At 40.6% G+C, this 23601-nt stretch overlaps 1 protein-coding gene across 1 annotated transcript; it reads left to right on the plus strand.

The window, feature by feature from the left end:
• Nucleotides 1-12213: 12213 nt before the first annotated feature.
• On the plus strand, nt 12214-17589 carry PLCXD2 (phosphatidylinositol-specific phospholipase C, X domain containing 2; the record flags this gene model as incomplete). Its single annotated transcript, XM_010016951.1, has 3 exons — nt 12214-12717; nt 14509-14750; nt 17427-17589. Coding segments are annotated over 3 exons (909 nt in total), but the record flags the coding sequence as incomplete, so codon positions are not given.
• Nucleotides 17590-23601: the final 6012 nt, after the last annotated feature.

The following is a 23601-nucleotide window of genomic DNA, read 5'->3' on the forward strand; positions in this document are numbered from 1 at the left end:
GCTGTTGTTGGGCTCAGGCTGGGTCTGGGAGTCCCTGTGTGAGTAAGGGCTGACGTGAATCCTGTCTGTTGTGAGAGAGGAAGGAGAACTTAATCTTCTGTAAATACTGCTGTGAGTCTAACCCGTTGGCTTGCCTGTTTTCACTGGTTTAAAGAAGGTAGCTGTGACCTCTGGAGGTCCCCTTTGAGGTTTTCCAGGTTGTTTAAGCAAGGCTAAAAGCAGGTAGGGAAAAAGGTTTGTTTATGTTGACCCTAACAACTGGAGGCCTTTTTACAGCAGAACTTCCATGTAGCTTGTCCAGAGGGGAGAAGAGTACAGCATGGTTCTGGAGTCATAGTCATAGAGTATTTTAGGTTGGAAGGGTCTTCTATAGGTCATCTAGTTCCAACCCCCAGTGCAATGAGCTGGGACATCAGTTAATCAGGTTGCTCAGAGCCCTGTCCAGCCTGACCTTGAATGTTTTAAGGGATGGGGCATCTACTGCCTCTCTGGGCAACCTGTGTTAAGTTTCACCACTGTTATCTTAAAAAAGTTCTTCTTTACATCTGACTTCAGTCGACCCTCTTTTAATTTAAAACCATTGTCCCTTGTCATGGTGCTGGAAACCATGCTGAAAAGTATGTCTCCATCTTTCTTATAAGCCCCCTTTAGGTACTGAAAGGCTGTGTAAGGTTTCCCCAAGTGCCTTCTCCAGGCTGAGCAGCCCCAAGTCTCTCAGCATTTCCATATAGGATATCCTTCATTGGGATATTATTGGCCAGTTTAAGAAATTGACCTGGGTAAGTGTCATTGCTTCTGGTCTATGAATAGATAAGCTGATAAATAAGGAAGAAAACAGATGGCCGTAAACTTACTTAGGCTGGCTTTCCATTTGTAAATGGCAAAAAAGTAACTTAGTGTTGCTTGTAGATGTCAATAGGGAAGACTGTAGCAGCTCATTTTAATACTGAAGGTTAGACTCCGGTCGGCAGCGGTACAGGATTGATTTTCATGGTAGGAGTGCCTTAGCTTGCCAAAATCCTTTGGGTATCTGTTATATAGAGGACATGCTTTGGGTACATGTTACATGGAGACAGTTCCCTAGAAATGAGTAACTTCCTTTTTTGTGCCCGCAGAGATAACCAAAAGACATTTCAAGTGTGTGAAGAAGGGGCTATGGGCCTCCTGTGGGGTGCCACCGCACTCACTGCTGTTTCACCCGAAGTAGTAGTAGTAGCTGACCTCAAAAGAGAGATGAAAGGCTTCAGCTCAAATGAGAAGCATTCTTGTCTGTGCTTACTGGCTGTTTGTCCATCTCTGGGTGCATTTACTTTCTGTGCTGGAGTGATGAACTCACTGGTTTGGTCTTGTTTGGGGTTTTTTGTTTTGTCCTCCTGACTCCCAGTCACTCTTTGTAAATAAGAGCAGAGATTTAACTCTAGGACTTGAAACCCTGAAGCTTGTTTTAACTTGAAATAAAGTCAGTATTCAAACCCATGAAACTGTTGTTTAGGTTTTGCTTGCTTGGTTGCCTTGTTTTTGGTTTTTGGTTTTTTTTTAACCTCACGCTTTGGAAAAATGCAGCATTTGAAAAATATGATATTACTTTTTTCTTAAAAAGGACAAAATGTTGGTGTAATGGGGCTATTTAAAGTGAAAAAACTTGATAGTATACATAGAAAAGAAGCTGGTTAGATCTAATTTATTGTATGATATTATAAGTGGGAAAGTCTTAACTCTCTTGTATGATGCTAAGGATGTCTGGTTCTTTGTTGCAATCAGGTCTGCTTTTGGAGCTGCTTGTTTTCACTGGCTTTAAAAAAGGTAGCTGTGACCTCTGGGGTCCTTTTTAACCTACATGATTCTATGATTCCCCGAGCTATTTAATGAGGTGTAAGTCATACTACCTGAGGGCAGAGAAAGTCATTCTTGGTTCAGTCCTTAGAACCAGCTGGTAGCAAATGATGTTTAAGGTGGGTATTTCATGAAGTATACTGGTTTGGTGTTTATGTGATGTTTTAACTTTGTCATCAAAATGGAAAGAGATTTTGAAATATTCAGGGTCATCTTCCAAAGCTTGGGTGAGTTTGGGTGTTTCTGCTGTTTCTGTTGGGGAGGGGGGAGGGACACACACCAACCTGTAGACAAAATGCTAAACCAGTGTGGTCTTTTTCAAGGAAAAGAGATGAGGTTTTCTGTGCAGTCTCATGAGAGAAGGAATCCTTCACAATGAGAAATTGTCAAATATCAAGTAACTATAATGTCATCAACTTACATGCATGCAATATAGTCAACAAAACTAAACCACCTCCAACAACTGGTGACCTTGTGTGAAACTCTAGAGGGTTTTCTCTTAATTATACTCCAGGCTAATCCCTCTTTGAATGTGGGTTTAAAAATGAACTCTCAAATGTTTTGATTGCAAACTTGACTCTTGGCAGGGCTTTGTAGCGTATTTGTTTCATCTCAGGCTAGTTTACTCCAAATGATTTTATGAAATCGTGTGCAACTGTGACACTTGTTACTTTCCTTGGTCATGTCTTAATCTGTGTCCTGTTAGTTTTCTTATTTCTGTGTTGATAAATGGAACATGAGAAAGCTGCAGTGCTCTTGCTGATCTACTTTTGAAATAAATCATCTATTTAGAGAATTGGCTGGAGAAGCCTAGCCTGTTTCTTGCTTGTACTTGCATGCTGATAATTCATAGCATTATGACATGTCCAATTTGTACTGTTTCACTTTAACTACTTGTCTAATTTTTGCAGTATCATAAATAACTAGGTGCCAGGAAGCTAGAAGCTTTCTGCTTCTGAAGATACAGCACCATTTTCCAGTTTCATCAAGCTTTTACATGAATACTTGCATTAGGACAGGTGAAACAGTTGTTCTGTCTCAAGATCCTTTCTTTCTGAGATCATGTTTGCACCTGTTATTTTTGAGACAGCAAAGCACTCTAGCAGATGTTCACTGCCAAATATCAGTGTTTGCTTATCGAGTGTTTTGTTAGTCCAGCTTTCAAGCTCCTGGATGAATATGATGAGCAGAAGAGTAAGCAGTTCTGTTTTCCTTTGGGTCTCGGTAATAATGCATTTACTTAATTCTCTCTGGCTTATTTCATCCTTGAATAATTAAGAGCCATAATATAACAGGTAGGTATATTTTTGACCAGACTGTGTCCCTAGATTGGCTCCCCATTCTGGTGAGGATGGTTAGCTGTGAGGTTTTTTTTCACCCAGTACTGATTTTCTTTCCTTGTCTTCCAGAGGAAAGTTATGCTCATTTAGGTAGGGATCCAGTGCTGCTTGCAGCACCAGCCAGAATAGTTATCGGTGCCCTTTCGTAATACAAGCAAGCTAATTAAATGCCTCTTCCATTCCCTGCCTTTTCTATTCCTACAAGTCTGAATGAGAGTGTTCAGCAAGCTAATGTGCTGGGAAAGCTTTTCTGTGTTGATGATGGCTTAGAGGGAATTTTTTTGGGGGGAGAAGTGGTTCCTGCCTGAAAACCTTCTTGAAACAACTGTTAATGGGATTGGGCAAACCCCAGGATGAATGCTGGAGCATGTGGGTGTCCTGCAGGACCATGAAGGTTAACCTGATGTGGTACTGCAGATGTCAGCAGGACACAACAGGTTGAATGGCTGCATGTGGAAGACATGGGATTTCATGTAGTTTAGGTGAAACACCTGCTATTAGTAAACATTAAGTTTAGTTGGGAAACAATTAATTTGAATCTGAACTAAGTTCAGGTTGATTGGAGTCACTGAAGGAAAGAGCTGAAAAACAGAGAATTGGGGGGGGGGGGGGGAAAAACAGCACTTTGAAGTGTTGTATTAAAAAAAAGAAAAACAACAAAACAATCTTTTATCAGTATTGCTGCAGAGTTTAAGATTTCTGTTTTAATCTTGGAAAGATAAATGTTTCTTTGTTGATCAAATTTTGTACATCTAAGAATGATCTGAAACACTAAAGTTTTTGCCACCAAAAGTCAACTTTTTAGATGCTGTATGTGTGGAGCTGAATGTCATGTTAGGCACAGAGCTCCATTGGTGTGGAATGTGGGGGCCGGGCAGCCTGTCTCTCTGGGAGAGGTAGGACAGCTCTTCAGTCATGGCTTCTGAAGGTGCACAGATGACAAAACCTTCTCTGTCATCTTCTAGTGATGCCAGCTGGTGTGTTCACTCTTCTTCCAAAAGCATGTGGAAGGATGGCTGGGATCTCATTTCTAAGTAATGCAGAGCAATTGGAATGCGGAGCTGTTCCTGCCTGCATCAGGCTGGATCATTGATGGAGGGAGTTCTGTGGGATGCTGGGTTATTGGTAGCTAGAGCTGATGGAAAAGATGAGCTTTGGAGTTTCAAAAGCATTTTTTAAACACAGAAAATCATATTGGCTCAAGTATGGTTAGAATAAGATCATACAAGAAAATTTAAGTAGTTATTGGAATGTATTTAATTTGACCGTTCACTGATCTCTGAGGAGAAATGTGTCCCTGGCCTTCTAAAATAGTAAGTCTTTGTCTTCTGCTCCAAACTACAGCACTAGTCAAGCTGCTTGATTTTTCCCCTATGACACATGCACTCTTTTCGTTAACTTACTGACCAACTTTTAGTTGAATAACTTTCCAGTGTTTGTTTATGGTGGTGTTGGTGGCCAAAACTTTCAGTACTATAACATGCCGCTGTTTCTGTCCTTCCCTGGGAAGATCTCCCCAAAAGCCTGAGGCAGAAGCCTAATGTTTTTGATCTAAATGATGAAAGACCTACAAAATGATCAGCCCGAGGAAACAAAGCTGTACAAATACAGCTAGTATTTGCAGTCTTTATGAGGAGCAGCCCTACAAGCCAAGCCTAAAGGGGGTATGTTGAGTGTGGAGGCATGTTTGCTGTGATGACAGGCTGCTGTGGGTGACTGCGTGGTGCCTTGGTGTGACTGCTGGGTGCTTGCTGTGCTCATGTCTCAGGCATGTGGGGAATACCTGGTGCTGCTGGTGGGGACATCTCCCTATGCTCCAGCTGTGCTGTTCACCGAAAGCCTTATGGTCTTTTATGCCTTTTAGGTGGGCAAGTGGAACTGAAATGGTTCTCAAAAAAAATTAGCCACCCTGTCCAGTTAAGAACTGGCCACTAGGATCTTACTGGATTTGTTTGGGTGTTATTTTTCTCTTTAGCTCTGTGACCTTGAGGCAAGCTGCTGAACTTTTGCTAATGCTGTGGTTTTCTTGTTTCTTTGTTCATGGGCTGGTGTGCACTCTGGACGTGCCTTCTCAGAGGAGAAGCGGTGGTGAACTTGCGACTGCATCCTCCTTCCGAACAGTACTATTTTGGAGTCCTAATTAAAAGGATCATTGAATGGGCTGAACTGGCTGTCTGTTGGGTTAAAGCTCAAAAGGAGGAAATATATAATGTTCATATTCTGATTCACCAAGCTTTATTTTCCTTCCCAATTTAACTGGCATCTACCCATGAGCGAGGTAGTAACCATCAGAAGAAAGCATCTGCGTAAGTAGGTGATGTTGGATGTGATTTGTAAATACAGAATTTTCAGGTTGAACTTGTGCTGAAAGGTCAAGGTATTTTATTACTATGGTAGTCTACTTGATTGTAGCAGCAAATCTCAACTCTTGTTATAGAGAAGCTACTCACCTATCTGGACCTCTGTACTGATGAGGATACTAATGGAAGCTTTTCCACTATTCCCAAGTATCAGATTATTTCCTTTGTACATCCCTGTGTGAGAGGTGTGGCAGACACGAGGTGTATGCGGAAGTTCCCCTGGAAAGCCAGCCTCAGATCTTACGGATTCCCTTTCTAAAGGGCTACTGTCATCTATTTTGCCAAAACCCAGTTCTCAAAATGCCACAAAATTTTCTTCAGACAGTATATGAAGATCTTGATTATTTTTTTTTTTTTACTTAGGAAAAACTTTTTTCCTTTTTATTAAAATCTCTGCCCTAGAGAGTTAAAGTTGTAGTTCAGAGAAAAACAATGTTGGTATAAATGGTTGTTGCTCTCCTTTTGTGTGGTGTGAAAGTTCCAGTTTGCCTGCTCTTCCAGGAAAGATGTAAAAAGAAGGAAAAATACTATGGTATGAAAACAAGAAAATAATTCCCTAGAGCTTTCTTGGAAGAGAATGAGCCCTTGGTCCACACATTTGAGTGGTCACCGAAGAAGAATATAGGACCTCAAACTGCAGGCTGGTTTTTTTTGTCTTAAGAGCAGGTTGGTCCGTGCAGTCTTTGAAGTGGTAGAACTGTATTGCCACTTCTTGCTTTCCCAATGCAGATAGCTGAGGCTGCTGATAAATGGGAAGTCACTGCTAAATCACAAAACCACCTTAATGGCATTAACTCCATCCGGTGCCAAAAAGATTTCTTCTGCCTGGAAAGAAAAGCAGACTACCATTTGATACTGTCTGAGGCTGTTTTAAGCAGTCCTTTTTCTCCTTTTCGCTTTGTACCCCTTTAGTTGCCCCCCATTTCACCTCCAACCCTGAGAGGGGGAGTGGGGGAAATCGGGGTAAATCTTTGTTAGGATGAGGAAGTTTTCCTAAGAGGATTTGGTCTGTTGTAGGCTTTGTCCTCCCTACTGTGGCTGCATTAAGACTACCTAAGGGATTATTTTAGGGTCTATTAAAATATAGGCATCTCAATAGTTTTAGATACTTAATTATCAATAGGAATTTACTTATTTCTGACTCTCTTCCTTTTGCTGGGCAAAATAATATGAACTATTGGATTTGTTTTTCATCAGTGAAGAGCTTTTAAGATGTTAATCTTTTGATTAGAAAATCTGGATTGTTAATGACGTGAATCCTGAGGACTTCTGGGCTTTTAGAGACACTTTTGTTTATCCTGGTTTCCCCCTCAGTTCTGGCATACACAGACATTTGGTTTAGAAGAGCACTTATGGGACAACCTTAACTTGCTAGTGCTTGCATCCTGTGTTTTTGGAACTTGATTACTGTGTTTCTAGATGTCTTGGCTATGTAATGTTTGCTGTGCTATGTCATGTGTGGTGTTTTGTAATATATGGGGAATGTGCTTCATCCAGTGAGCAAAGCTTGCTCTAGGAAGTTTGGCATCGCTTCAGCAAGGGTGATGTGTCACTGCTTTTAGGGAGTGGTACAGTATGTGAGCCTTGCTTCTTACGAATGTTTGACATAACACAAGAGGTTTTCTTGCAATTTTTCCATTCCATTAATATTCTATTAATGTAAAGATCAAATTATTCTGATCTAGTTAAACATAGGAGTTGGAGAGACAATGCTCATTTCCATATCTCCACTGCAACTGTATATGCAGAAACTACTGATGTGAAAACAAAAGATAATACAAAGTGATACAAGTAGTAATTGTTGAAATTCAAGGCTTACTAACATTCTGTTGATGAGTGTCATTTGTTTGAGCTACACCATGGGTTAATTTGAATTATCTGTGACTAAGTAGCATGACGAATAGACACACTGGAGAGTTAGACTCTGCTGCAGATGTGATGATAAAAGGCTGCTTTCCAACAATTGGCACAAAGGCTTCAACAAAAAAAAGCCATCCAGAACAGTGAAATACAATCTATTTAACATACAAATTGAATTAAGAAGTGATATGTTTAACACACAATTAACTTGAGAAATTAGTGTAAGGAGAATGAAAAGAGGCTTAAAGATACAAATAAAAATTAATCCACAGTTGCACTCACTGGGATAAATTTAAGAGGACTAGCCATAATCTTAACAATCTGGCATCTGGAAGATGCCTTTTTAATACTACTCTAACCATATCATAGCCTTTGATAGTTAAGCATCTGGGCATTTGATGGAATATGACTGTTTTCCTTGAAGCCTTCCGGTCTTTGTCAGATGGAGGAAGAGAAACCAAAATAGAGCAGTAATACAATGTCTGTTACTCTGTAAGAGCTGTCAGCTGATTAGTAGTCCCTGAACTTTTCTTTGTGTAGACTCTTTCATGCTTAAATTTAGTGCTTGCTGCTTTATGCTGTGTATCTTCAGCCTGTTGGAAACAATTGGCAAATCGTCATCACTTGGTTTTATTTCCTGTGTTTAGCTTGGTTTTGTGGGAAGAGTTGAGCATCAAACTGACAGCATGTCACTGGAGCAGCTCAGTAAAGCTTGCAGTCTGAATGCTAATCTGTTCTTATGTACAGTGACTCTCAAAGTGTGCTCCATGTGGAAGAACATGCCCCTGAGGTTGTTCAGACTGGGGTTGTGACCTCTGTTTGCCTAAGGGACAAAAAAGACAACATTTCTTGGCTTTTCTTTGCCTTTTGTTTTCTCAGTCTGTAAAATAGAGATTGTAAATGCCTAGGTTCTTTTAATTGTGAACAATGCAACTAATGGTTTAAGGTATAGATTTAGTGAGTCCATATAGGGTGTTATTTATATTTAAAATGTCAGGTATCATCTGAAATATCTCGCTGACAAGACTTCTTGAGCCTTTTTTTTTTTTTTTGCTTCATGAGAAAAGTCATCATTGAAGTTTGGGGAGGTACATGCCATTTGGGTGGTGAGGAATACAGTCTGCAGATGACTTCTTACACATGGAAAAGACTTTTCTGTTTATGAGAGTTTTTTGTGATGCTTGCTCTGTTCAGGAGCTGCCAGTCCTGTTGCTGTTACTGTACAATAATACTACAGCATCTGATTATCTTCACACATCCTTGTGTTAGACTGAATTGAGAATGTGATTAGTAGCTCTAACACTGAGCTGCAGACAAAATGGGGCTGGTCTCTGCTGTGCTTCTGGTGTAGGCTCTAGCCTCTGCATTTTAAATTGTACAGAGTTGGGTTGGTTTAGGTTATGCTTTTTCAAAAAGCAGTCATGCTGTATCGGCAACCAGTCTGGCTCCTGCCATAGCTTATGGTATGGCTGGGCCTTTGATGTAGTTTAGGGGGTAGAGTGAAGGAGAGCAGGGATTATTTTGACATCATGGTGCAATCAGCTTAGCATGTAGCTTAACATCACAGCTAAGCTATATTGAAAGCTGGTGACTGAGCTGGTAACATAACACAGTGATCTTATATTAAAGAAGGGTCTGGTGGATGACGTAGATCCTCACCTAACTCTCACCCCTCAGCCCAACAAGTACCGGGTGCTGTTGCTTCAGGTTTTCAGTTTGCCTTTTTTTCCTCTTGCCAGAATAAAAGTTCTGGGTCCAGGTTCAGCCTAGATACTTCTCACAGTTGATGGCTGGCTTCCCTAAATGACCACTGAAAATCTACTTGAATTTATGCTGTTCCTTCCAGCCTCAGTATTGATGATGCTCCCCTGTCCTTAGGAGGTGGCCTTCTACCAACCGTGAAAAAGAGAGCTTGTCTTTTAGATGCTCCTGTTTGTGTTCTACTTAATTATATCTAGGTATATGTATTGGCTTCATTGTAAATGGGAAGTTCAATTTCCGAGGCTTTTAAGCAGAGCCACGGGGCAGGAGTTTTAAGGATCTTCTTTAACTATAGAAACATATCACATCTAGTTCAGTTACTCAAATAACAGCTGCTCTGCTAAGGAGCGCAGTGTGTGGTGAAAAAGTTCCAATGTTTTTATTGCTGCTTTCTAGAGCTAGAAATAGAATTTGGTTTGTGAGTGCAAGGAGAAATTGGTTCTTTGTATCCTTTAAATGTGTCTTGTATGTGGCAATTGGCAAAGGAGGGCTTTTGCAGCTGTAATATATGTGATCAGGCTTAGGGGAAAAAAGGTGTTTCTTGGCTTGGATTTGCTTAGACAACTCTGAGCTGACAACAACATATTTGATGCCAGAAAAAAATTGTCATTCATAAGCCAAACTTATCAGTGACACTGTCTAAAGGAGCATAATGGTGTGAGTGACTTCTGTAGGCAGCTCTCTAGAGGCTGCTGCACAGTCTTAGTTAAAATGAAAATAATGTTTCTTATGGCCTTATTCTAGCATCTTAACTTTCTACAGTGATCTAAATAGAGAAAGAAATTTAAGCGAATACAATTCGGAACTGGGGGGAAAAAAAGGCAACGCACACACACAATGAGAAACAAAACACCTTGTCACTTCTTGATGCAGAGAGACTCGTTTAGAGGCTGAAGACAAGCCCCTTGTGATTGAAGTCAACTTTCCAAACATTGGAGGAGCTTGAAAGGCTCATTCTGCTGCACAGGGGAGTGTGTGAAACTCAAGTATCTGAGCTGCAGCTTGCAGTATGAGCCAGGCCCTATACGGCTTCTTCTGAAATGTCTTCTAGGTGTTTGATCCTGTATTTTGTTTGGGATTACACACTTGGAAGTGGGGGGAAAAAATCAAGGTGTCACTCTAAAACTGACAACTACTTTTTGATGTAACTTACTGTGACAGGTACTAAATAGCTTCTTAATCTGACATCTTTTTAAAATAGCTTGTTACTTGCCACTTGTTTTCAGAAGACTGAATGGAAAGCCCTGTAAGAGGCATGCTTTTCAAAGACTGAAGAATTCATGAAGAATTTATTGAATTAGTTTTAATGTTCACTTGTAAAGCCTGAAAATTAACCTTCATGGTTCCTTTTCAGTAGTTTTGAAGTAGTTGAGATTGAGCAAGAGTGCATTTTGGGTTGTCATGAACTGATATTTGTTTGTGCAGACTGTTCTTCCATTGGGATTAAAAAATCCTGACAAAGTAATCCAGTTGAGATCATAATCTTGTTTATAGCTCTGACCTTGCATCACAGGAAATGCATCAGTCTTCTAGTGAGCACTGGTACACAAATAAAAGGTTTGAGTAAAGGTGGCTTTGGGCACCTCAGATGTTGTCTCAAAATTGGAAATTACAAATGAGGGTTTGGGGTTTTTAGTAGAGTTGCAGGCTGAAGTAGAGGAGGGAATTCTAGGCAAGTAGTCCCAGAAGCACGGATAAGTAAACCTGGGGCATGAGGAAAGGAAATGCAGATCCTGGCAGCATAGTGGAAGCTCTCTGTACCCGCAGGGCAGCTGGAAAAAGAAACTGCTTGTGGTGTCTGGAGGTGAAGATGCTTTCCCTGCACTGCAAGTGGGTGTGCAGCTATCAGGTGGGGTTTGGCTCACTGGAAAAACTCTCATCTGCTGACCTGAAGAAAAAAAGGGAGTCAGAGCTGTTAGAGCTCCTGTAATGTTTTCCCTGGCTAGGGCTTCACAGGGAAATGTGTCTGGAGTGGTTGCAACTTCTTGGCCAGAATGCTGGTGCCTGATGTAGGTGCTTAGAAATCCTTGGTAAACCTCAGACTGTGGTAGATCAGCTTCTGCCCATCTTTGCTTAATGCTGCTCTGGTACAGAGATGAACTGAGATACACTGCCCTATTATTACTCTTTGTTCTGATTATTGACTTGGATAACCTAGGGATGTGGGCTATTTCATTGACTCCAAACGTGTTACTTCGAATGAGTTTTGTTTCCATTCACAGCTGCATTTTCAGATGTGGAGGGGTTTTTAGTAAGCACAAATTTAGTACTGAAAATGCACTTTCTCTGCCAAGGTGCAGGTTGTGTTAGAGGAGCTTTCTCAGACACTCATTATTTTGTCAGGGACTGGTAATTTTGATGGTAGTCATCTTTTTAGCTGAATTTTATATTCACTGTACTTAGTCATTCAAAGGAACTGCCAGGAAAAGACACATTCATGAACTTGTTTAATGTGAGCTTGGTATCTAACCACACAGTAACAATGTTCCACCTCTTAAGTTCATCCAGTTGCTCGCTATTCAAACTACTGATCCTTTATTTACCATTTTGGGGCTTTAATGAGGTGTACTGGTAATACATGTGCATGTGCAGAGAGATCCCTCTGTCTATCACATGAATAAAGATACCTGTTGCCAGAGCTTTGGTGTGTTAGGTCATGATTGGATTTAGCAGGTAGAATGAAAATAAAGCCTCAGATTCTGACAATGAAGCTGGAGTCTTATCTCAAACTAGTGGTATACGAGGCTCTGAGAGTGCTTTGGAGGTAGATTGATAATTTGTAAATTAAGGTGGGTTAAAATGAAATTTACCTTTGCCACTGATGTTTGTCTTATGATCATGATTTTCAGAGCATATTGAAATTGGGAGCTTGTACAAGAAAAGAGTTCAAACTGAGAACCTTAAGCATAGCTCTTGTTGTGCAGTTAGGGAAAATTAAGGTGTATAGGACAGTCTGAAAGACTCACACTTAAGCATAACAACTCTTCTGTGATCCTGCTATGCAGGTGGGACTTTTCAGTTTACTATGAACATGGACATGCGTGTGTTGGGGGAGTAAGTTTTCTAAAATTAAATATTCTTGGCTTTTTTTTCCTCCCCTAGGGTCACATGATTCTTTCAGCTACTGGGTTGATGAGAAATCTCCTGTGGGACCAGACCAAGCCACAGCTATCAAACGTCTGGCCAGAATTTCTTTGGTTAAAAAGATCATGAAGAAATGGTCAGTGACTCAAAACCTGACTTTCAAAGAGCAGCTGGAAAGTGGGATCCGCTACTTTGATCTTCGTGTATCTTCCAAACCTGGAGAAATAGGACAAGAGATTTATTTCATACATGGCTTGTTTGGCATCAAAGTATGGGACGGGCTAACGGAAATTAACACCTTTCTTGAGCAGCACCCCAAGGAAGTAATCTTCTTAGATTTCAATCACTTCTACGCTATGGATGACAGTCATCACTTCTTCTTGATCAACCGGATCCGCTCAGCATTTGGATCCAAACTTTGTTCCGTTGAATGTGTAGAATATGTGACTTTACAATACATGTGGGAGAAGAAACACCAGGTAGGGAACGGCTTTGTAATGTTTTTTCAAACCCAAAAGGTTATGATTTAAATAGATAAGTTGAGTGTCATTCTCACTCGGAGATACTGGGCCAAGGATGCTGCTGACAGTTGTATTTGAAGTCTTCTAGGACCTTCTTTATGTAGTGTTCATGTTTCCCTTCACTTACGCATGGCTGTGTAGCCCCTCCGTCTAGGGTCTGTCTTCCAAGCATGTTAATTAAATGATAGCATCCTTGAAACTTGTGCTTCTTACGAATGGCTTTATCTTCTGGAAGAGCATCTTTTGCTGATTTGTGTTGGTAAGGATTTGATAAACTGTCACTTTTTAGGCCAGTGTGAAGCATATAAGCTTTGAGGTGGCTAAGATAAGATACAGAATCTCTTAGCTCCTTTGCAGCCATCCAGATATGTAGCAGCAAGGTTAAGTGCCTCTTCTCTGTGGTAACAGCTCCCATGCATACATACAAATTGAGAACAGGGTTTCAGCAATGGCACATAGCTCTTAAACTGCTAAAATACATGAAACTTTGGGGAATTTTTCTCAACTGATGCTGTCAGTGCCAGGGTCCAAAATAAATCATCTAAGTTTGGGTGTGTCATGGTTTAGACCCAGCTGGTAACTAAGCACCACACAGCCTTTTGCTCAGCGTGTCCCTCTCCTATCTCCCCCTGGGTGGGATGGGGAGGAGAATCGAGAGAATGTGAACCACATGGGTTGGGATAAGAACAGTTTAAAAACTAAAAGTAAAATACAGTGATAATGGAAAGAATACCAACAATATCATTAATGATGATAATAGGAAACGAGAAGAGAAGAAATGAAAACTCAGAAAACCCAAGAGGTGCACAGTACAATTGCTTACCACCTGCTAACCAATACCCACCTCACCTGAGCAGTGATCGGTCTGTTCTGGGTAACTCCCCCAGTTTATGTACTGTGCATGACATGCTGTGGTATGGAATACCCCTTTGGCTAGTTTGGGTCAGGTGTCTTCTCTCTGGTCCCTCCTGGCTTCTTGTGCCCCTCCTCACCGGCAGAGCATGAGACTGAAAAGTTTTTGATCGGGGTAAGTGCTACTGAGCAACAACTAAAGCATCAGTGTGTTATCAGCGTTGTTCTCGAACTGAAGCTAAAACACCATGCTGCACCAGCTACTGGGAAGAAAAATAACTGTTGTAGCTGAAAGCAGGACAGGGTGTTAATAAAAGGTGTTGCATCTTGAAGCTATCTTCTTAAAGGGAACCACCTTACAAAGTGTAAAATACTGACTTTTCATTTAGAGAAGAATTTGCAGACAGCTAAGCCTGACTTTGGCATCTCATGCAGTAAGTGTGAGTGGAATGTCGTTAGGCCAGTCAGCCTGGTACTCTTAAGCCACGTAAGGGAAGTTATGCAGAAAAATAGCAAGACTGCTAAAAATCCTTGAGTTCCAGTATGGATGCAATAGTCTATGACAGTCCTCTGAAATGCTTTTAAGCTGAATTCTTTGAATGGCATTTCAGTATATTCTTGGCAACTGTTTCATGTTAAACTGATGACCTATAAAGTGTGAAGCAATCTTGTCTTCATAGCTAACCAAACTGATCTCCATTTTCTTTGTTGGCAATAGTGCAACAAAGCTACTGATGCTCATGATTCAGGAGCAGCTTCTTTTTTTGCTTGGTCCTTTTCTCACTGCTATGCTAGCTGCTGCAGTACTTTATAAGCATAAATCAATGCAACATCCTGGTTTAATATAAATTATGTAGTTGTGACATTTTGCTTATTTCTCCTTTTTCTTTGTTCTAGGTTCTTATATTCTACCACTACCCTTTGTGTCAGGAATACCCCTTCTTATGGCCAGGGAATAAAATGCCAGCACCATGGGCTAATACAACCAATGTGCACAAACTGTTACAGTTCCTGGAGACCACTCTTGAGGAACGAAGTCGCTACGGGACTTTTCATGTTTCTCAAGCAATTCTCACACCTCGAGTGAGAACTATTGCACGGAATCTAATTCGTGGTCTGAAGAACACACTTGTTCACAGGTAAGGACTTGTCTTGCTTTCTCAGTTCTTTACTTACCCTATTTCCTGTTGAAAGAGGCACTGAATAAGAAAAAAACTATTAAATGTTTGCATAGCAGACTTGATGAAAGCATGCAGTTTTGCTTTGTTATTGCTAGAGATGTTTGCAGTAATTATAATTACTGAAGAAAATAACAGTGTTTATATGTAACTGTGTTTCCTCGTAATTGGAGCTCTTCCTGAATGTGGTATGATTTCATAAAACATGGGCTGGACCTGTTGTTTCAAACCAGGAAGTCATTCCAAATTCCACGAACTTGAATTTGGTGGGGGGAACCTTGTGCCATAGAGGAAGAATGCCTATCTGTGGGCTCAGTTTTGCATTTGTGTGTACTAGTCTATGTCAGTAACTGCAGGAATGGCCAAAGATGTATGACCTGGGGCTATTTTATTTTGGCGCTTTTTACCAAAAACTAGATTAACAATTTGACTTTTTTTGTACCACTGACTGTTGTACAATTAATTTGCCCATGAGTAAGACTGTTAAAGGGTTTTGTTCTGGGTAGCACAGAGTGCCAGTGGTTTTTAGTAGTGTTAACAGCATGACCAGTACAGGTTCCATGTGACCTTATTTTATGTGTTATCAACATATAGCCTGTTTGCTAAAAATTGCCAGAACTGATAAGTTCCTGCTGGGATCTGGTCTTCTGGCTCACTGTGTAATATTGCCTGGTCACTAACAGTTTATTGCTCCATAATGATAGTAAGTTCTAAATTACACTTGTATAGGTCTAATTTGATTGTCAACTTAGCTTAATATTAATCAGTGAGATAAACACACATCCAGTTCATGTTCCATTTGAGAGAATCGTTGAACACTTTAGAAGTAATTAAGTATAATTGTTCTGATGCTAAAGTCAATACAAGTTAGTTTCTTAAAAATCCTTTCTAAAAATAGCAAATGTTGTGCTTTTACAGTCACAAAAGTTGTTAAGGGAAGTAAGGAAATTCCAGGTGAAGTATAAGTCGTGAAGTTTTCAGTTTCTTTCCTGTTTACAGACATTAATCTAGCAAAAGATAATTAAATCCAAATGATGTATCGAGGTCCCCAGGCTGGCTTGCGCTTTGCCTGTGCGGTCAGCACTGGACGCTAGATGGTGCTCAGCTGCTTTGAGACTGATTTTAGTGTCACAAGTTGCTCAGATGTAAATGTGCTTGGTGGGGATACTGAACAGAAAAACAGGGATGTAACTTATGACTGCGCACTGTACAGTAAATGTACTTGTCTCGTGGTTAAAGATGGTACCGAATTTCTGTTTTTAAACTAGTAAAGGATCGTCCAATTTCATGGAATGGGTGAGCAGTGACTCCTAGCACAGATCTGGGCTGCAAGCCACTGATAAGCTGGAAAGCTGCTTTTACTCTATCCCTTCCCCACAGCTCCATCGTTACCACTTATTTGAAAGTAAACTGTGAAGATTTAAAATAGATGCTGCAGTTTGCTAAAGCATGATTGCTCGTATACATTTACACATGTTAGCTGATCCGTATGTGTAAATCTGTCTTTGCAGTTCTCTGTAGATGTCTGCCTTCTCATGTGGAAATCTTGCCTGGAATATGAATATTTAGATGTTCTTGAGCTCTTCCTAAAGGAGAGATGTGCAACATTCACACTTAAATGGCTAAAGTCTGGTGTGGCCCTTGACAGGGACAGTAATTATACCTTCATTCAAGTTCTCTCTTCCATTCCCCACCCCCCCTCCCCACCTGGAACAAGAGCTATGGGTATTTTTTAGGGTTGTTTTGGTGGTTTTTTTTTCGTCCCCATCCTTTTAGCTAATTCACTTGCCTACTGCCTTATTGTAAAATTTTGCATGCAATTATGGCAATAATTTAAATCTAATGTATTTAGTCACTTTTCTCTATGCTGAAAACCCTGGTGTCTACCTGCTAAAGTGCAAAAAAATGAAAGCTTGTACAGACTCCTGACTTGCACTCTGTCCAAGAAATTGCTTGGGAATTCTACTGTGGGGAGAAACTTCAACTCCATTTAATCCTATTTCAGATACGCCTCACCTTTTTCTGATTAGTTATGTATGGTGGGATGTTCAACCCCTGTAGAGCCAAAGGCTTGATTCTGGTTTGGTTTCCCTGATCCAGTTGCCCTGTGTGGGTCTGTGTGGGGCTGGAGGTTGAAAGGAGTTTGGTAGAAATGCAGCATGCTGCCTCCAATGACTTCTTTCCTGCCCACCCTAAGGCAGGAATCCTTTTCTGCCCACATCTTGGGCAGGTATAGCCTTGCTTTGTACTACACCAAAGTCTGCTGTGAAATTAAGCTTTTGATTCAACATATACTTGGGTAGAAACAAACCAGGATGGTGGGAATTGTGGTGCAGCATTAAATCCTGAAGCATGGTCTGCTCAGTGCCTATTGAGTTCACAAATATTATTTGATTGCATGGTAGTTTGGATTGATGACTGACCAATGATTTCTATTTGGTAGCTAATGATTGCGTGCTATGTTAAGAACTCTTCTTGTCAGCCAGTTGTATTTTGGGTGGCAGTCCAGGATCTGATCACAAATGTGAGATTAAGCCAATTTGTAAACAACATGTATTTGAACGAAGTAGAGTATGTATAGGGAAGAGCCTCTTTTACAAATGTTTAATTTTCTCTATTTCAATTTTTTTTTTTTAGGAACCTACCCATGATTTTGAATTGGGTGAAAGCACAGAAGCCAGGCATTAAGGGTGTTAACATAATTACATCAGACTTTGTGGAGCTGGTTGATTTTGCTGCTACAGTTATTGCATTAAACGACCTCCTTTTAGAAGAAGATGAATTTGCAACTAAATCCTGATTGCTCCGTCCTACTTGTGCTCCTCAGTGGACGTCTTCAAACTATGCTAATTTTTGTCTATTAAATGACATCTGTTGCAATCTGTTCATTTAAAAGAAGTTTTCTAGAGGAAACATGGATAAGCATCACGTTACAGCAGGCTCCGTTCTCTCAGCCATGTGTGGGTCTGAGTGGAACAGAAGTTACCGGGTGCTGCTGCGTGTGTGTCTGTGGCTACGTGTTTAAGTTGTACACACATCTGCTGCAGCATCTACCTGACAACAAGAGGCTGGCCTCTGGGGCAGATGTAACTGATGTTGTGTGTATCCTGGGTGACTGGACTCAGCGTGCCCTGGTGTGTGCATCCTCCTTATTTCTCCAGACCAGGGCTCAACCAAGGATTGCTGCTGATCCCTTAGCAGTGGTGTGACCAGCCTGGCTGACATGGTATTGTTCTTGGGCCACTTCAGGCATAGCTGAGCTCAGCTGGAGGTTGCTGCTGTATTCATTGTGCTGTTTTAGACACTACCTCTGACTTACTTGAAGAAACAGTATTGCCATTTTTCAGGGGGAAGCTGTTGTACTGTGTTGAATATCCAAACTGTCCCTTGGGCCTGAGAGGCAAAGGCTTGGCAAGCTCTGCCTGTTCAGACTCTAAATTCTTCATCTGGACCTCTTTAATTTACTTTAATACTTCAATGTATTTATTGCAACTATGTTGAAGTGTGTTTCTTTTGGCATTAATGTGAAGAATATTTCAGTTTTCACATTATGAGGATTATAACTTGCAAGTCTGAATTCCTGTTGAGACAATTGAGAAACCGCAGCACAATCTTTCTTATTTGCTTGCTGGTTATCTGATTAATCTTTTGGTTTTTCCATCCATCGAGTTTTCTTTGGGGAAAGTCTCTCACCCAGCCAGCCTTCCTCTAGAAGGAGGAGGTGGGCTAAGTGGGAGTTTGCTTGGTATGTGGAGAATTGGTGCTGACAGGGGCTGCTCAAAACCCCAAATATTAATCTCTGCTACTTGCAATGTGACAGTGAATTCTGGAATTGGACCCAAAAGTTGTGCTTGTAGTCACAGAGCTACAGCTATGGGGGAGAAATCTCCCCAGCCTGCAGCCACTTGTGACAAAGTGATAGTCACACAAGCACAGGCAGGCATCAGTGCTGTAGTCATACTCATTTTGTGATGAGTCACAACAAAACCATGACCATGTGTGCTTGAGCCAGTGCAGTCATCTGTTGTACTTATCAGCACTTAAATAACTAGGAAATAGCAGTCCTACAGTCTGCTTTATCTTTGGTTAAAAAAAAACAACACAACAAAACAACAACATACAAATGACTGATTAGCAGATACTTCTCTGCTCAGTCATCTTCCTAAAGCAATTGCTGGTGCACTAATTATTGAGTGATTATGAAATTGTATTAATCTGTAATGGGATGGATTGTCTTCATAGATATTTTCCTCAAAAGAAGAGTGAATCTCCAGATTTATTATTTGTTTTGTTATTGTATCCTGTATCTGCTGTTGTGGTCTGACAGCTCAGAAAAATCCAATACCTCTCTGCTTGTCACAAACCCTGAGCTCAGGACAAGATTATCTAGAAGTTCTCAAACCTTCCATGTGAACCTTAGCCGAGTCTGAGCAGATTGTAATCTGATTTATCTGTTGGTTGCATGGTTTTCATTAGAGTTCCTTGAATTTTTTAAACTGAATCCTTTTACTAAAAGAGTTGGGAGGGAGTGTCTGTCTCTCAAGCTGTCTTTCTCCTTTCCTTTTGTGTTTCAGTGACAGGGGGCAAGTAATGAAAATGAGGTTTTGGGAACTAAAGCTCAAACTTCCAGTTTAAAACTTCCTTTGAAAACCCCAGCAGAAAGTTTGGGTTTGTTGTTTTTTCTCATGAATGAAAGTGCTGGAACCTGTTTTGAGCAGCACTATTTTGTTTGCAAAGTTATTTAAAATACCTGGATTTTCCTTAGATGAATTTTGTGTTAACCTACTTTTCTCATGGTCCCAACTGAAACTCCATGATGGTGTTAAATGTATGTGTTTGGCTTCAGTGGTCTTTTAGCTGCAAATTGTCTTAGTGCTCAGAAGTTGGAAAAATATGGCTTGAATGCTGATGAGGCAGAAATTGTAGGTTTTCAAGGTTTCCAGCAGAACTGAAGGACAAGGCAAGAAGGTGAAGTGAGTATGATGTTCGCATTCAACCTTTAACGTATTTTGTACTGTATATATCTACCTCAAAAGAGATTTATCAGGCTTAACCAATATTTATATTGTGGGTGCACAGTAATGACTGTGATGTTAGATCTTCTATTGTATTTATTTGAATAGAGATGTGATGGTTGTAACTCAGGGCTTTAGTTAGGTATTTTTAAGTGCAAACTCAGAAGTTTATCGTGTTTGCTGTTAGCTCTTGCCTCTTGAAATAGGACAAAGGCATGCTAGGTGTTAAAGAGTGTTAGCAGAGGGAGAAGAAATGGAAAATAGCTTTAGTATTAATGGGGGGGGGGGAAAAAAAAAACATTTGTGTTGAGGGGGGGGGGGGGGAACACCAAACCTAACAGACTTCTCTGAGTTTGTCCTGTCTGAAGAAGCTTGTGTGTCATTTCAGAGCAGTGCATGGTGTTAGGTCTGTGAGCAACCCGACAGCTTCCGTAGTGAGTTGAGCAATTGGCAAATACAATTGACATCCACAGGCTATGTCCTGTTGCAACTCTGGGCAACATTAATGCTTATGTTTAAAATTGGTTTTGGCGTAGTCCTAAACCATCGTAAGCAATGTGAACTACCTTCTGTTACGCATTATAGCCCATAATAAAGCAACCTGTATAATAAGCTTATCTCTGACACAGGGAATCTGGGTATGTTGTGGTGCTCACACTTGGCAAAATGGAGCTTGTCTGGACTTTGGGCTGTGGACTTCTGGCATTATAAAAATAAAAGTTGAGCTGGGCAGGAAGGGAGGATCAAGGAAGTAGGGCAGTAGTTTGCATCCAGTGCCCACATTGAAGGTGTGGCAGTGTTTAGCTAGGTTCTGGGCAGCAGAGTGGAGCAGGTCTGGCAGGTGAGTGGAAGTGGCTGCAGCTTGCACTGAAATACTGCCTGGAAGTCTGGCCTCATTGCGGGGTGTAGCCGAGTAGCATATGGAGTAACTAACAACCTGCAACATCATGCATGTGTGAGCTTGAGGAAAATAAAGATTGGCATGATTGCAGGAGAAGGCTGGGGGGTCCTTGTTGATATAGACTGGCACCTGTTGAATACAGTGTTTTAGTCTTGCTTTTATATTCCTAAAGCACTACAGTTCACTTTTAAACACTCCAGGTGGAAAAATTCCCCAGAAGGTTTGTTCTGAGGACTTGACCATCCCGCAGGTGCTGGAAGAGGAAAAGCCGGGAAACTAGTAGCTGCTTGAGACTAAGTACTTACTTGAATTGCATGTTCTGGAGTAATTACTTGTATGGTTTATTATTACAGATTCATGTTATTTATAATTGTTTTATGACTGTTGTTTCTTTCTAATGTGCAATCACTGAATATGGATTTATATTCAGCATACACTGGTGGTATGTCTGTTCTGGTACTGATTTCTGACGTGCAATTCAAGGGCATACATCTCTGTATATATCCCTGATGGGAAGCAGTACAGAGAAGGTTGTTAGGAAGCATATATGAGTTTTTAGTATCTTACCCTGTGCTTCTAAGTGAAAACAAAGAGGAATTATTGCTAGATTTTTGTAGACTCTCAATCTCTCAGCTTCTTATTTGGGAACTACTGTCCTAACAGATCTAACAACTGTGGAGCTTGGAGTTACAATGTTTTGGGTTTTGAGAACAGAAGACAGTTTCCTGATGTTTAGTTATAGCTCAAGAAGTGAAGGGAAGCCAACTTGTGTGTGCTTTGCTGTAAGAGTGAGGATCCCACTGGAGACAAGACAAGTGCTGGCAAGGTAAGTTTCCAGGTCGGTGAGAGTTGTCAGGCTTGGAATCCTCAGAGCAGAAATGCTGACTGCAAAAAGACTCTTTGGAGAGGAAAGGAATAATGGGAAAAGGGTGTCCTTGCTCCTAACACATGCTGGTTTCTGCTATGTTGGTACCGAGTTAATACATTGGAGTTCAGAAAGCACCTGTGCTGTAGAACTGAAGAAGCACTTGTGAGCAGGGATTTTGGCTCAAATGGATGTAGGGCATCTGCCAAGATGCTTATCCATTGTTCTCGTCTGGCTTAGCCTTTGGAAATATTTTCTGTGTATACCTGTCTCAGGTGTTGGAGTTCATTGCTGTATCACCTAGCAGGGTTTAGGACTTCTGTAGATACATGATTTGTGGCCATTTTGATTTAAAGTTGGGTAACCCTTAGAAGTCTGCCAGAACATGTGTGATTTGAGGCTTACTTGAATATGTAATATTTAATACAATGTCCCCATGCAGTTTTAGTAGAACGTTCATCTAAAGTTGAGCATATTGTTACCAATCTCTAATACACAAATTCTTTGGTCAGAGACCACTGATTAGGGCAAAACTTCAGGTAGGTTTTCAGTGGTTGCTTAAGCACAGGGAAATTGTCTAGTATAAGGAACAGAACTGACCCAAAACTTGATTCAAAAATCAAATCAGTCAAGATTTAGTCCTTTCAAGCAGAGAAAAGGAGACTTTTTGTCCTTTTGCCTGACAAATTCTTATTCCAGGGTTGGTTTTTGACTCAACAGGTGGGTAGAGGAGCCAGAGCATATGCTGAAGAGCAAAGAAATTTTATGCTAAGGGACATGTATGTTGGGCTGACTGTGATGATGAAAAACCCCATAAGCTGTTTGGTTTACATTGTTAAATCAGTATTAAAAAAATAAATTCAAAATCAGTCCTGCGAATTCAGTTGTCTGTCTTGTTAAAGTGTGTGTACTTCTGTCAGCATATTTATTTCTCTGCAAGCCTTATCACGTAAACAGGCTTTAACTTTTAATTGTAGGGACTGGAATGTCAGCTTTAGAAGTGTTTGCTTGAATCTAATTATATTTTATATTCTTGAATATGTATTCACTGATACAGTACTTCTCTTACCCTCTGTTAGAACTGTGATAACTTCTGTATCTCAAATTGAACTGCAGCATATTCTTAATTCTGAAAAAAGTATTGATCAGTACATTCTATTGAAAAAAGTCAACCATCAATTAATTTCGTAAGTCCTGTATTTTGCAGATGGAATTTCGTTTGTTATTTATACTGTGTAAGGGAGCAGATGGAGCCAGGTGGAGGAGAGCTACCAATTTTCAATTTATATTTTGTGGTGGTTTTGTGCTTTACCCATCTGTCCAATTCAGTTTTGTGAAACGAGGATACCTCATCTGTACTGCAGATAAAGTTGGGGCTGACATCTGTTTCTTTCTGCTTTACTCTGCATCTGTATCATTAGGGTTTTTAATTCTGAAAATAAAAGTACAACTTGACTTAGTCATCTTTGCTGCATGTTCTGTACTGCTGACTGTTTTGATACATGATGATTGCATTGCCAGTCAACTAAGATCAGTTGAGCTCAGTTACTTTCCTGATGCATAATAGTGTCATTGAAGGTTGTTTTTTAAGGTGCCACATCTTGCTGCACTTACGGACAACACATTTATTTTTAGGATGTGCTGAGAACAAAGTCAGGAAACTGATTGCATTTACATGCATGCACAGTTGCATCTCTGCCTGAGCATGTGGGGGTAAAAGTATGCCAATGCAAGGATATGGTTGTGTCTTGAAAGGCAAGTCCAATTTTTGTGCATCCTCTACTGCTATAATGCAGGTGATGAAGCTCCATGGTAACACCTGATCAGGAAACAAAATACTGATAATGATTCCCAGAGCCTGGGCTAATGTTGGATGCTTGTAACCTGGGAGACCTTCCTTTTGGGTTACTTTTGGCTTGCCTGTCTTGAGAATGTGGGAGTACTTGGGTGTTTTCCGACACTGGTAACTGATGGATTTTATTTTACTTTTTTACTTTTTAAAATCCTAAAGGTCGAGCTGGGAGTTCAGAG

The sequence above is a fragment of the Nestor notabilis genome, unplaced genomic scaffold, assembly GCF_000696875.1.
Source record: "Nestor notabilis isolate BGI_N333 unplaced genomic scaffold, ASM69687v1 scaffold21046, whole genome shotgun sequence".
Taxonomy (NCBI): domain Eukaryota; kingdom Metazoa; phylum Chordata; class Aves; order Psittaciformes; family Psittacidae; genus Nestor; species Nestor notabilis.